At 45.5% G+C, this 14788-nt stretch overlaps 1 protein-coding gene across 1 annotated transcript; it reads right to left on the bottom strand.

Annotated features, from left to right (window-relative positions):
* Positions 1-549: 549 nt before the first annotated feature.
* Psme3 (proteasome activator subunit 3) lies at positions 550-7701 on the bottom strand. Its single transcript, XM_027428076.2, has 11 exons — positions 7233-7701; positions 6496-6528; positions 6321-6383; positions 5992-6096; positions 4548-4596; positions 4017-4129; positions 3760-3828; positions 3580-3647; positions 3429-3483; positions 3229-3315; positions 550-2302 (listed from the first exon to the last, which is right to left on the bottom strand). The coding sequence occupies exons 1-11, from the start codon at positions 7272-7274 to the stop codon at positions 2222-2224; spliced, it is 765 nt and encodes a 254-aa protein (XP_027283877.1). The 5' UTR covers positions 7275-7701; the 3' UTR covers positions 550-2221.
* Between the last annotated feature and the right edge of the window lie 7087 nt (positions 7702-14788).

The raw sequence follows: 14788 nt of genomic DNA, 5'->3' as shown, positions 1-14788 counted from the left end.
GGCAAGCAGGCAGAAACTGCTTGCTAGCTAGTGCTCCCAAGCTCTGGGACAAAACAGATGTCCCTTCCTTGCTGGGGACCTTAAACCTCTGCAGACAAGTTTGACTGGAAACCAGTCTACTTGCCAGGAGGGAGGGGAAGGTATTTTATTTCAGAGGAACATGAGCCTCCTATGAGCCCTTTGAGTCATTTTAAACCAACCCCAGGAGTCCCCTTAAGAAGTTCAATTACAATGGAATAGGAAAACTGGCTAGAGCAAGCCTGAGTAGATGTTCCCACACGGAACCACAGCCCCCCCTGCTGGTAGCTCATGGGCATGTGTCACCGGGGAAGGAACCAGGACCCAGGCGGCGGCATAATTCAGCTGCCACACAGAGCAGGAACCACCACCTCCTCTGGTCAGGTCACTCTTGCCACCATGGGGACAAGTAAAGCAGTTCAATAGCAAATGCACACATAACAGGTTGGCCAGAGCATCTTTGAAGGTGGGTGTCTGATGTTCACACGTGACCACTATGTCCCTCAGTCACCAGAGTATGGCACCAGGGTCTGCAGCTTTAGAAAGAGGTCAAAGTACCTGTATTTTTAATAATTTCTTGACATGGTAAAAGAGTTTTACATTACAATCCAAGGGTGGTAGGGTGAGGAGGGGCAGTGGAACAATCAAACAAAAATGGGAATCTGAGAAACACGTGGAAGGAGGAGGGAGGGGGTTCAGCTGGAAGGGATCTGAGGGGTGGGTAGGAGTACTGCCCAACTGAAATGCAATTGGTTTGTTACTGAGCACTATTCATGGGAAGAGAGCATCCTGACTCCTTTTCTATAGAATACTGGGAGTGAAAATGATGCATCCCAGGTGGAGTATGATTGGGAGTTGGAAGACAGAGGAATAAAAGCCAAATAGACACTGAGAGTCACTGGCAGGTTAACTGCAGACACCAACTCTCACTTAAAAAGCTGGGGGTTGATGGGGTTAACACAAAAGCTGTAACAAATGATATCTCTGCAAGATTCGAAAGAGGAGGCAACTCTTCTATGGGTTTGACCTTCGCAGCATATTTATACACACACACATACACACATGAATACACACGCACATGTGCGCGTGTGTATGTGCACAGACACATATACACATGAATTACTGCTTTCCCTGGAAGCACAATACTATAAATATGAGAAATATTTCCCAAAGGGAAAGCACAGCGAAGAGTAGCAGCCTCTGGACCTCACAGCTGCCCACACCCTATCCAACACATAAGCTGGCCTGGGAGAAGGGCAAGTGGGGATCAGAGCGCCAGCGTTTGCATAACACCAAAAAAACCTGAGTCACAGAGGGAAGGCCTTCATGAGCCCTCTGCTCCTCGGCTCTTGGTTCTCCTTCAACTTACCCTGGGCACCAACGGCTACATTATCAGAAGAGAGGGTGGGCCTGGGACTTGCCTGGGTGGATGACTAAGACAACTGTCACCTGCTGAGGTGTTGCATGTGTGACGGGCTGAGGGGGCAGTGGTGCAGGAAGGAAGGCTATGTTTTATAATGGAGAAGGAAGCATGTATACATGTCCCTATGCATGTGTACATGTGTACACATGTATATGAGAAAACCCCAGTTATAAAAACATCCAAAGGAGCTCTAGGGGTGCAGCTGAAGGCCTTAGGTATCCCTCATCACGGTCAGGCTCAAGGTGGGATAGACACAGGTGGAGAGCCCCAAGGCATCACCAGGGCAGCTGTGGTAGAGAGGACCTAAAGTCCCACATAAGCAAGAGACACCGGCCTTGTGACAGGAAGATGTCCCTTCCACCTCCACTCCCCCAGTTCCTAAAAGACACTTTTCCTATATTCCTCCAGCTTTTAACCAACTAATTGAAAGGAAGAAAACACAAACTTAAAACAAGGGGAGGATGGAGGGAAGAAAAAAATAACCCCCAGATATTCTTGTGCCATATCCTGCACAAGCCTGGAGTTCTCCAGAAATTAAGACAGGCTGGGAATGGGGTTTGGGGAAGGAGATAGAAGAGTTCCTGAGGCCTGAAAAAAGAGGTAAACACATCACAGAACTAGATGAGAGTTTCATTAGACTCTAACTAAAAACAGAGAGGTGTGATCACTATTTCCAGCCAGTTTCCCCATCACGATAGTCATGTAACAAACCAAGGCAATGTCGGTCTTGAGCCAGACTCACAGAGTCCCCTGGCCCTGGCCCTGGCCCTGGCCCCGGCCTCAGTACAGTGTCTCTGCATTGCTGCTCCGGGGTCGTTTGATTTTCTCAATATTCTTCAGGATCATGTCATGTAGGGTGACCTGGGAAAGGAAAGGTCAGGGAATCACTCATTTCACCTCTGCCTCACCTTACCCTACTCTATCACCAGACCCAGGGAAGGGGGGCAATACTACCCCCTAGATTCCCCAATCTGCTCCAATATGAACCACACTAAGAAGTAATAAGAGTCCTTTTATGTGCTGCTGCCTCATTTACTGCTAAAAATTTTTGTAGTCAGTAATCTAATTCCCATTTCAGAAAAGAAACTAGAGTCTAAGCTTGAACATGATCAAGATCACACTTTCCAGGCTGAAAAGATGGTTCAGCAGCCAGGAATTGCTCTTGCAGAGGACCAGAACTGATTGCCCAGCACCCATGTCAGGCAACTCACAACTGCCACAAACTCTAGCTCCACCTTCTTCTGGAAACCCCAGGTGCCTACACTTGTACCTGCACATACTGACACGTGGACATATTTTTTTTAAAAATCGGCTTGTTGTGGTGGCACACATCTTTTATCACAGCACTTGGGAGACAGAGTCAGTGAGTCTGTGAGTCCTGACACCAACATAGTGAGCTCCAGGACAGCCTGGGCTACAAAGTGAGACCCTGCCTAAAAACAAACAAATCACCCATTACATGAGGACTTTGGTTACAAAGCCTTCTTTCTAATTCCAAGACCCATGCTTAACCAGCCATATGTTGTATACCACCCCCACCTATACAGATCAGAAACACCACACTAGACTCCTCAGTAAGTTCATGTTCTCCACACAGTGCTGATGAACTACTATTTATATGTCCCCAGCCAGCCTCAAAGTCTGGATCCTGTCCTGAGCAGTTGGGGTTATAGGCAGAGGCTACCCTGGCTATTCTACTCATTTTATTCTGAACCCCAGTTTTTAAGAAATTAGCACAGAACTAAGAGGAGCCAGGACAGCTACGTGCAGGGAGTGATGTTACTCACATACTGATTCCTCAGTTCTGAGATGATGAGACGGAGGCTGATGTATTCTTTCTCATCAATCTCTGTGACCGTGCGGCGATAGTCCTCCTGTATGGGAAGAGGGGAGGCTAGTCTTCAAGGCCCAAAGCCCACAGACAGCTTGTTCCTAAGCATCCTACCTACCCTTCCACCCCACCTCAGACTCCCAAACCCTTACTTACCACATGGGGATATTTAGCTATTTTAGAAACCAATTTGGCTCTTGTAATATAATATCTGGAAAGAGGAAAAAAGAGAAGCAGCTGAAGGGGGCCCTGAACATGTCTCCCATTTCACCAACCCAATTCCTGGACACAGCCCAAACGGCTGTACCTAGAAATCTGGTCCAGATAAGATGCAGCTTCACTCTCGACAGTTCTTAGTTCTGCAACTGTTTCCTCCTATGGGGAAGAACAGGTGAGTCACATTACTTCCACATCACTCTACAGTAGCACCAAAGAAAACAGTCAAAGCAGGGGAAGCAGCTCCCAGTTTGCAATATGAACACATTACCTGAATAGACACCCCGAAGTTGTTCCCATCTTCTATTCTGGGAATCAAGAGCTGTACCCACATTTTGACCTAGAGTGTAAGATGACAAAATACATGTAGAAGGACCTTGGTCTTTCCTACTAAAGTCACGAATTACATGACGCTTGTTGCCGGAAACAAAGGAATCAAGAGACTTAGCCTGCCACGCCCCACCCATCATTCCATAGTTCAAGTGGAGCTATTAAGGTCCAGTCATAGGTCACTAGCCTCTGCCTCACCGTATTACATTTCTCGATCAGCAGCCGAATCTCAGGTTTTACTTTCTCAATAATGTCCACCAGCTGCTGGTTGCTTTTCAGCATCCCATTGGGCATCACAAACACCTTGGTTCCTGGAAGATACATCAAGTTCACGTGTTCAGGGCAGTGGAAAAGTGAAGGCACCCTCCAGCTTTTCCTCTTCCCTAGACATAGAAGATGTATTCATCTTTGCCTTTTATCTTTCAAAAGCTAAATGAGTCCACGGCCCCTTAGTGAATCAGGCAACTACTCCTGCATGGGGCAAATGACACAGAGCATGGGACTCCTATGACAGTTGTGAGGTGTGGCTTCTGCCTCCCAGCACTCTTGATGGCATCTACACTAAGTCAGACCCCCCTGGTGTACTAGGAGACTAAGTAATGACCACTGTAGGAAGATGCCAAGTGTTGGTCCTGGGAAATTAAATCAGACCTCACTTCTTGTGCTGGTGAAAACCCGAACCATCCTGCTTTGCAGGGCTGTCAGCTTAGACTAGGTGGCAGCTCTTACCTTGGAAGGCCTCTTCACATTCATCCAATCTACGCTTCTTGTAAGTGGGCTAAGGATATAAAGAAGCAGGAATTAGCTTCCATTCAACACCACATACCCATTACAAGATACTATACAAGCAAACTTAATTAATTCCTTCCTGGACCCCATAGGTTATCTTAATATATATATCTTTCAATACAGGTTCTTGCCACAAACTTGCACTCTACTTGGAAAGGTCAAATTTACAACAAATAGAACACATTAAAAGAGCAGCTGAAGAGGCCAGTGAAGTTCTACAGATAGTAAGTAAGCACTTACTACATAGCTTAACAAATGAAGTTTGATTCCTGGGACCAACACGGCAAAAGGAAAGCCTTGGTATGCTCCCTATCCACACAATAAATAGTGTTTGTGTTTTGAAACAGTAGAAAAGCAGGGAAAATTCTATTTTTAAAAAGAGGAAGAAGAAAGCATTCAAGGCAGGTAGAGAATAATTGAGGGGGTATGTACAAATTTGTTGGTTCTAAAACAAAGACAATATTTCATCAACAAACTCAGAACAGTACCTTCTGTATGCTAGGAAATGTTGGGACTAAGGCAATTAAGATGGTTCCTGCCTTAAATTGCAGATTTATTTTGGAAGAAGGATCCCAGTATGAGTTCCAACTTCAATTCATTACGTATCCCAGGCTGGTCTTGAACTCACAATTCTCCTTCCTCAGACAAGCTGAATGCTAAGCCACCACACTCAGCCTAATTAAATTAAGATAGTTCTGAAAGCTAATAATATAAATCAGTGGTACAGCATTTATACACCATGCACAAGACCCTAGGCTTGATCTCTAAGGCAGAAAAAAAAAATCACAGGAATTTAAGACAAAACTATAACATCACTGGTGTTACAACACAATGTACATGGAATACAGTATAGGCATTAGCTGCACAGTGGCACACACCTTTCACCCCAGCGTTTACACAGCAGATCTCAATGAGTTTGACGCTAACCTAGTCTAGTCTACATAGGGAGTTCCAGGTTAGCCAGGGCTACATAGTCAGACCCCTGCCTCAAAGACAAAGCAAAGTTCAGGTGCTAAAGAGACAGTAAAGACAGGGACTGCAGCAAGAATAGCTTCTCTTCCCACTGCAAGACACAATACACTGAATAAAAAGTCTTATTCAGAAGCCTGGGGAAAGTCAGGTAGCTGGGAAAAAACAAAACACCACCATCAACAACAAAAATATAGCTAGTATAGACCTAATTAAACTCGGGGCTAGCACTGCAGCACTAACATACTCACCTTGCTAAAAATGAAACTAAAGGTCCAAAAAAGTAGTATTCTGGAGTCACCATACCTAAGACAGAACCCCAGATCCCACAAGCAAAGCCCACATCCTCTGTACATCCCGAGGCTTACCAAGAAATAAAATACTAAAAACACAAACATAAATGCAAGACACTCACACCATCCAGTCCATCGTGGCTATTGGTGAGGAGAATGGGGTCAGGGACTGGGAGATTCATGTCTGAGTGGATCTGAGTTAGGTCATGGATATTTAGGATTGGTTCCTGAAAGAGAGGCATTCACCCCAAAACAGTATTAGTGTAAGTTTAAAAAAACCAACCAACAAACAAAAAAAAAAAAAAAAAAAAAACAAGAGAGAGAAAAGTATTTCTTGTGAAAGAAAAGAAACAAGTGCCTTATAGTACACAAGACAACAGAATCATCACACCATCTGCCCCATTTGTCTCCAAGACAAAGGTAATTTAAAGAAATAAAAAATGTCTCTCACCTTCAAAAAACTATCAAGTTCTAATAACTTCTTTGGGAAAAAATTTGCCACCAAGTCTTCTGCCTAGACAGAGAAAATACACAAGAATTAATAAACATGGGGTAGTCACTCCCTACGGATTTTGGGAAACCCCCAGCTATTAGCCAACACCTTTTTTCTCCTTTACAACACTCACCTCACTTGTGATCCGCTCCCTGAAAGAATCAACCTAAAATCAACAAAGAGAGCAATTCAGAACCTGGTGACACAAGGGCAAGAATGGGGAACCCCAAATCCAGCTGCCTTGCCCTCACCTTGGAATTATAATGGGAAGGTGAAAGGCCCCCAGACTGCAAATACTTTATTTTTTTGAGGATCCATTTCTCCATCTCAGGAGAGGAATGTCGGAGCTGGAGGGCAGCACCTGTCAGTCTCCCCTTTCTCTTATCCCCTTCTACCCCCCTCCCCTAGTCCCCTCCCTCCCTCCCTCCGGTTGTCTGAAGCCCTCTGAATTTGATAAGCAGACAGATGTCAAACTGGAAGAGGTGAGCTCACAAACGTGCCAACTCCCACCTAGACCTGGCCTTTCATACGCAGTAAGCCAGCCTCCAAAGGCAGGGTCAGTGGCAGCGTCCGGGGGCGGGGACATGGCTGGGCCGGGGGACTTCCACCTGTCACTACCCTAAAGCACTGAGTTTAACACGTGTCCGAAGAGGAGAACCTGGTGCGCTCCATCACCAGAAGCAGGGCAGAAAGCCACCCTACATCGTCTTTTCCAATGCCGTCTCCAGGCATGGGGGGGCTGGGTGAGCCGAGCGGAAGCTCAGAGCTGGTGTCCCCAGGGAGACAAAGACGACCATGGGGAGTGGGGAGAAGGTCCGACTGCTGGGGGTTCGAATGGAGGGATGAGGAGGCCCGGAGCTGTGCCGCTACCTTGAGCTTCACTTCCTGATCCACCTTCAGCAACGAGGCCATGGCCGGGCAGGGCCGTGTCCGCTCCGCTGGGTGCTGGAGGTGCTGTGGACTCCGGGGAGGGCGCCGGAGGGGCCTGAGGAATCTCCACTGCCCTCGGGACCCGGCCGCCCTCGCTGGCTTGCTCACCGCTTGCTCGTTCCCTCCCTCCGTGCCGGCCGGCCACCCGCCCGCCTGCCGCCTGCTGCCTGCTAGCTCTCTCGCTCGCCCTCCCGGCTTTCGCCGCTCACGCCGGAAGTTGCGTCACAGCCAGTCGCCGGGACTCCGGCGCGGATTAGCACGTGCCCCGCGCAGCCGCTCTGCTGCTGGGCTCTACAGCTTCCTGATGGGGCTCTTGGAGCTCCGGCCCATGTGCCTTGTGGTGGTAAACCTGGGGCAGGGATGCTGAGACCCAGGCTTCCCGGAGGCTCCAGAGTGATGTGTCCTGTTGTTCCGGAACTCGACTTCACTGTGGGACCTCGTGTGCCGCTGCTTCTTAGAAGAGTAGCCGTCGCGCCCTAGTGACGTCGACTGAAGAAGCCCGCGGCCCCGTTCCCTTGTTGAGCGTTCCGGGCTGACTCCCTGACTCCCGCCTCGCATCCCTTTTTACCTCCGGCTACTACCAAACACAAGACAACTTCCCCTGCACCGTTCTTTCCTGCACGCAGACTCAGATACCAGACAAATCCACGCCCAGAAGATGGTTGTGGTTTATCTAAAGCAACACATTGTTTCCCGCGACTTCCCTAGACTCAAACCTTCCCAGTTCTAGGATAAAACTGTTACCATTTTCCAATGGAAGTCTGAGGCAGCATCTCTTCGTTCACCAAATTATTCTCTTAGTATGGGTTATTCAATGCAATAAAGTGGAGATCCCAGAACAGTGTTACACAGAGACTATAAATGTGTGTTGTGTGTTTCACGTATGTGGGTTAGGCTTTTTTTTAAATTTTATTTTTTTTTTTTTTATGTATACAACATTCTGCTTCCATGTATATCTGCACACCAGAAGAGGGCACCAGATCCCATAATGGATGGTTGTGAGCCACCATGTGGTTGCTGGGAATTGAACTCGGGACCTCTGAAAGAGCAGTCAGTGCTCTTAACCTCCAAGCCATCTCTCCAGCCCTAGTCTTTATTTATTTATTTATTTATTTATTTATTTATTTTTAGTTTTTCGAGACAGGGTTTCTCTGTGTAGCTTTGGAGCCTATCCTGGCACTTGCTCTGGAGACCAGGTTGGCCTCGAGCTCACAGAGATCCTCCTGCCTCTGCCTCCCGAGTGGTGTGAGCCACCAACGCCCGGCCTTCCTTCCTTCCTTCCTTCCTTCCTTCCTTCCTTCCTTCCTTCCTTCCTTCCTTCTTAAGATTTTTTTAAATTATGTACACACCATTCTGCATCCATGTATATCTGCACACCAGAAGAGAGCACCAGATCTCATAAAGGATGGTTGTGAGCCACCATGTGGTTGCTGGGAATTGAACTCAGGTCCTCTGGAAGAGCAACCAGTGCTCTTAACCTCTGAGCCATCTCTCCAGCCCCCCAATCTTTTTTTTTTTTTAATTAGCTTTAGCCATGTTTAATCTAATGTATATTACAATGTGTCAGCCCCTTGTGTCTATGGATTTCTAATTCGCTGGGTTCAAACAACTGAGTGGAAAATGGGTGACACATTGGGTATTAAGGCGTTAACGAAGTAAAGCAATCTATTAGGCACACATGCTGTAAGAACCAACTGTCTTCTGACCTTTGTGCACATATGAGCAAGCAAGCAAGCACACGCACGCACACACACACACACGCACACACACACACACACACACACACACACACACACGCGCGCGCGCGCGCACACACACGCGCACACACACATACACGCGCACACACACACACACACACACTAACAAAACAACCACAGAAGCTATGACGCATTGTAATACTAAATAGGAACATGTGGCCATTGGCTATCCTATGGAACAAAACAAGTCTGGAAAACTAGAAGGTTTCTGGTTGTCTGTCATTAATGTTTCATATTAGGAAAAACACCGAAAGTAAAGCGGCAATACAACTGCAAATTTTGATAATCATGACAAAGTAAAGGTAAGTAGACAACAGCAGGAATCTATTTTAGATAATCCTTTCCCATTCAAGTGCAAGTAAATACCCATCCCACCACCCACCTTGCACACTCTTTTCTAGCGGTTCACCTTTCTGTTGACATATCTCTGGTAACTTTCCATGTTACTGTTACTTGACGTCAAGAATTCTCTCCCAAATTAACTTCATCCTATTTTAGATATGTCCTATTTTAGATATGCTTATCGAAATAATGGCTTTGTTCCCAAGTGATGACTTTGTCTTCAGATAGGCTGTGAGAAGATACACTTTCCCCCACTCCCTTCCCAAAAGTTTAGTATAGTGATCCATCAATTAAATCATGTCCACAAATCTCAAGCAAATGTGTGATACCACCTGAGCTCTCATTCTCCACTAGCCCTTTCCATTCACCTCCATTTTATGGTGTTGGATCATTTGTCATTGAAAAGACAGAAGCAAATGAGACATTCCTTATCACCTGGCCTGCTTAGATTTTTTTAAAGATTTATTTGTTTAGTATGTATGTATGTATGTATGTATGTATGTATGTATGTATGTATGTATCCCTGCAGGCCAGAAAAGGGCACCAGATCTCATTACAGATGGTTGTGAGACACCCTGTGGTTGCTGGGAATTGAACTCAGGACCTCTGGAAGAACAGCCTCTTAACCTCTGAGCCATCTCTCCAGCCCTAGTTTTTTTTTTTTTTTTCCATGTTTTTGTTATCTTGACACAAATCAAGGCCATCTATAAAGAGGGAACTTCAATTGAGGAAATGTCTCCATTAGATTCACACACACACACACACACACACACACACACACACACACACACACACACACACACACACACACACAGGATTTCTTCGCATAACAATCCTGGCTTTCTTGGAACTCACTCTGTAGACCAGGCTGGCCTCGAACTCACAGAGATCTGCCTGCCTCTGCCTCCCAAGTGCTGGGATTAAAGGCAGGCGCCACCACCTCCCAGCTCTGGGGCACTTTCTTGAATGATGATTGATATTGAAAGTCCCAGCCTGCTGTGGGCAGTGCCACCCCTGAGCAGGTAATTCTGGGGTATATAAGAAAACAAACTGAGCAAGCCAGGAGGAACAATCCACAAGTAACATTCCTCTATGGTTTCTGCTATAGTTCCCACCTCCAAGCTCCTACCTAACTTCCTTCATGTTGTACTGAAAGATGAAATTAACCCTTTCCTCCCCTAGTTGCTTTTGTTCATGCTTTTGACTTCAGCAATAGAAAGCAAACTAAGACATCACCTTACCACCAAATTACCAACTTACCAATCCTTTCTGCCCCTCTCCATCTTCTCCCATTGGAGGAAGCATCTCTCCTCCCATGGAAACCCGTTCTTCCTTTTGTACATTGTAGTCCATCCTCTATCAGGTCTCAAGGAAATGCTTCCACAATTGTTCTCTTTTTCTTTTTTCTTCTTGCCTGCCTTTCTCCCCCAACACCCTGGGGCAAGGGCTTGTGGTTACCTCAGAGTGACCTCCAGCTCACTATGTAGACTAAGCAAGCCTTGAACTCCCTGTCCGCTTACCTCTGCCTCCTAAGTGTTGGCGTTAGAGACACCTGGCTACAAATAATTGGGCTTTAACAATACCTGGTGTGGTTCTCTTTGCTCTTCCCTCCTAACAATTACTGTATGAAATATAATTATTTTAAATTAATTAAATGTGAGTTTCCCTGACAATTCTGAAATATTCCAAGATCAAAACCAGAGTTCCTGACCCTAGTGTAACCTAGTAAAGGAGAGATCACTCATTTGATGATCTTAATTTTTGAAGACATGAATGGCCTTTAAAGAAGTTAATGTTTGTGCTTCATAGAAAACTAGGAGATTGCAAGTGTTAAAAAAATTGTAGTAATTTTCAATTTTTTTGTTTTGTTTTGTTTTGTTTTTTCGAGACAGGGTTTCTCTGTGGCTTTGGAGGCTGTCCTGGAACTAACTAACTCTTGTAGACCAGGCTGGTCTCAAACTCACAGAGATCCGCCTGCCTCTGCCATCCCCCCACCCCCACCCCGCAGTGATGGCACTAAAAGCATGCGCTACCACTGCCCCGCAATTTTTAAGTCATGAAATAGTCTAGTGGTGGGGGCATGTACTAATTAATGTGAACAACTGAAAACATAGCCTAAAATATAGGCACTAAAGAACAAAAATAAATGCAGTTAACTTAAGATTGGCCATCCCTACCAGCCTTCCTCTCTCTGATGTGAGCACTCCTTGTCCTGAGTCTTCCCACTGAGAGCTGAGCCAACACAGACAGCTCTGCTTAACTCCCAAGTTGGGTGGGCCTGTGGCTGCATCTCTGAGCTGAGAACCCTCATCAGGAAAGCAGTGATGAGCAGCTACTTGGGGAGATGAAACAGGAAAATCCCTTAAACCCAGGAATCCAAGGGCAGGCTGAGCAACAAAGTAAGACCTTGCATCATGAACAAACCAACCCTGACCATTGTAACCATGTAAAGGGACCCTAAAATATGGAGAAAGCATATCTTAAAATTAGCATTTCTGCAGGAAGTCTCCCAGGAGTCTGAGGGATAACATCCCAGAGCCCTGTCACTAGATGAGAAAATGCCTCCAGGAAAAGACTCATCATCCCACAGCTGGACAACGTATGTTTTTAAATAATTTTAAATGTTTCTTTACTGGTGGCCAGCTGCATGCCACAGTATGTATATGGAGGCTGGAGGACACCTGTGCGGCTGGATCTCTCCTTCCATAGTGTGGGTCCCGGGGACCAAACTCTGGGCTTCAGGCAAACGCTGACAGCTGAATAACTTTCCCTAATCCCTGATGTTAGCTTTCACTCAAAATCTACATATCCATATTTAACTTTGTGTCATCCTTTTTTGGTTTATTGAAGAAAAAAAAAAAAAGGTCTTTCTATGCAGTTCTTACTGTCCTGGAGCTTGCTCTGTAGACCAGGCTGGCTTTGAACTCACAGAGATCCACCTGCCTCTGCCTCCTGAGCACTGGGATTAAAAGCGTGCGCCATTATGCCTGACTTATTTTCTTTGTAGAATTTTACTTATTATTATTATTATTGTGTGTGTGTGTGCTTGTGTACACCTGGGGGAGAGGTTCAGGTGCTACAGTGTTTTTAGGAGCCGGGGATAGAAGGGTAGTGAGTTTAGGCTAGCCTCAGCTAAGCCCTTATCTTAAATACCACAAAGTAAAAAATAAATAAATAAATAAATAAAAATTAAAAAAAAAAACACAAAGTAGGTGAATGGAAAGTCCCCTCAGTGGTTTGGAGCACTGAATTCTCTTTTAAAGTGCATACATGGGTTCAGTTCCCAGCACCCACATGTAGGTTTACAACTGTCCATAACTCCACCTCCACAGGATCCAACATCCTCTTCTAGCCTCGACTTGCTACCAGGTCTGTTCATGGTGTACAGACATACATACACACATGCAGGTAAAATACCCATACACCTAAAAATAAAAAATAAATCTCTTGACAGAGAGTCTACACAAAGGTAGAGTAAGTGTAGGGGTGCGTATCTTTTTTCCCCTTTTTTGATTTAAATTAGAAACAAGCTTCATTTACATGTCAATCCCAGTTCCCTCACCCTCCCCTCCTCCCCTGCCCCCCAACAACCCCTTATCCCATGCCCTTTCTGCTCCCTAGGGAGGGTGAGTCCTTCCATAGGGGATCTTTAAAGTCTGTCCGGGTGCATATGTTTAATCCTAGCACTAGAGAGGCAGAGGCTGGCAGATATCTGTGAGTTTGAGGCTAGCCTATTCTTTTCTACCTAGCAAGTTCCAGGACAGGCAAGGCTACATAGTGAGACCATGTATCAGAAAAATACATAAATATTAAGTAAATAAAAACAAGAGCAAACAACAACAAAACCATTAAGAACCGTGTTCTGAGTGGCCGCCAGCCTCAGTGGAGAATTCTCCACTCCTTCCCTAGCTCTTGCCGCTCCAATTCACTTCTTGGCATCATGCCCTCCAGATAACATTCCTTTCACCGCTTACAGTTTCCCCCTAGAAGGTCTGTCCTACCCACATTCATAGCTTCAGGCCTCTCAGAATTAACATGACCAAATCAGAATTCCAATTGTGTTATTTTCCTCTTGTCCATCTCAGATACCTCACTGCTCAAACCAAAAACCTAGTAGCCACCTGACGCCTCGGTTCCTCATCTTCCTGCATTCAGTCTGTCAGTGGGCTCCATCAGGGTTTGTACACCTGCCTAATGCCTTTTCTGTCTTTCCTCCCTAAGCCACTGTCCTTCTTTCCTGGAACATTACAATTGGCTCCTATCTGGTCTCTACATTTCCATTCTTGTCGCATTCCCACTATTGTATTCTCCACTGAGTATCCAAAATTATGTTTTTATTATCATTGTTTTGAGGCAGGGCCTCATATGCAACTCACACTGGCCTCAAATTTACTATGTAGCTGAGGATGATCTTGAACTTCTGATCCTCTGGTCTCTGCCTCCCAAGTGCTGGGATTATACGCATGTACCAGCACATCTGTGCTGGATAGTTTTATGTCAACTAGACACAACCTAAAGCTATCAGAGAGGAGGGAGTGTCAACTGAGAAAAGGCCTTCATAAAATCGGGCTGTTGGCATGCCTGCTGGACATTCTCTTGATTAGTAAGTAATTGATGTGGGAGTGTTGTTTTTAATAAAATCTCAGTCTTTTGATTTTACCAACAAAGCCTAGGGAGCCAGATGCTGGGCGAAGGCCTGTTAGCTCAGAGAGACAGAGAAAACACACAGCTTATCTTCCTCCTCCACCAATGTCCCAGAATCCTCCTTTTCCTCCATCTCAAACAAAACTCCCCAAACTCACTGTCCTTCCCTTTTTCCTGTGCTTCTCTCTCTCCATCCTCCTGACTCCCTCTTACTCTCCATGGGTAATAATCTTCTTAATAATCTTATATTCACTTCCTGTCAACTGCTTGCTCGGCTTCTTGATCTATGGTTGACTTTATTTAATTCTGTTTACAATATTCATAAAGAAAACTCTTGGATTAAAGGTGTGTGCTAGAGCTAAGCCACACCACAGCTAGAAACAGGTTTTTCCAGTAAACAACACAATCTTGGCTTCACAGTGTGATCAAATAGACTAAATAAGAAGGAAAGGTTTTAACTCTAACACAGTAAACCTATTTACAATAATGAAGCTATTCCTGCCACGCTTTCCACAGTGTCCAGCCTGGTTGTATTTGGCACTTTTAGGAGTAACTATTTGTGAGTTCAAAGTTCTGTAAAATGTACATGTCAGTCTCATATGAACTCAGAGATTTACATGTCCTGAGCAGTTTGTAGTTCGAAGCTGATCTTTGGGTGGTGGTTGTCATTTAGTAGCAATCCTGGCTAGGTAGTTTAAGACCCCCAGAAAGCTCAGGCCTCCAGGATCTTAGCCCAGGACTGCAGCCACCCCA

Source organism: Cricetulus griseus, chromosome 7, assembly GCF_003668045.3.
Source record: "Cricetulus griseus strain 17A/GY chromosome 7, alternate assembly CriGri-PICRH-1.0, whole genome shotgun sequence".
Classification (NCBI taxonomy): Eukaryota; Metazoa; Chordata; class Mammalia; order Rodentia; family Cricetidae; genus Cricetulus; species Cricetulus griseus.
Note: the sequence above shows the minus strand (reverse complement) of the source record. Positions and strands in the feature narration are given on the sequence as shown.

What these genes read in the sequence shown, in the direction of transcription:
- Psme3 (XM_027428076.2), bottom strand. Translation starts at nt 7,274, where the DNA reads ATGGCCTCGTTGCTGAAGGTGGATCAGGAAGTGAAGCTCAAG. An exon ending in ATCAGGAAGTGAAGCTCAAG is followed by an intron (nt 6,529 to 7,232) that starts GTAGCGGCACAG and finishes TGTTGATTTTAG; the next exon opens with GTTGATTCTTTCAGGGAGCG. An exon ending in GGGAGCGGATCACAAGTGAG is followed by an intron (nt 6,384 to 6,495) that starts GTGAGTGTTGTA and finishes TTCTCTGTCTAG; the next exon opens with GCAGAAGACTTGGTGGCAAA.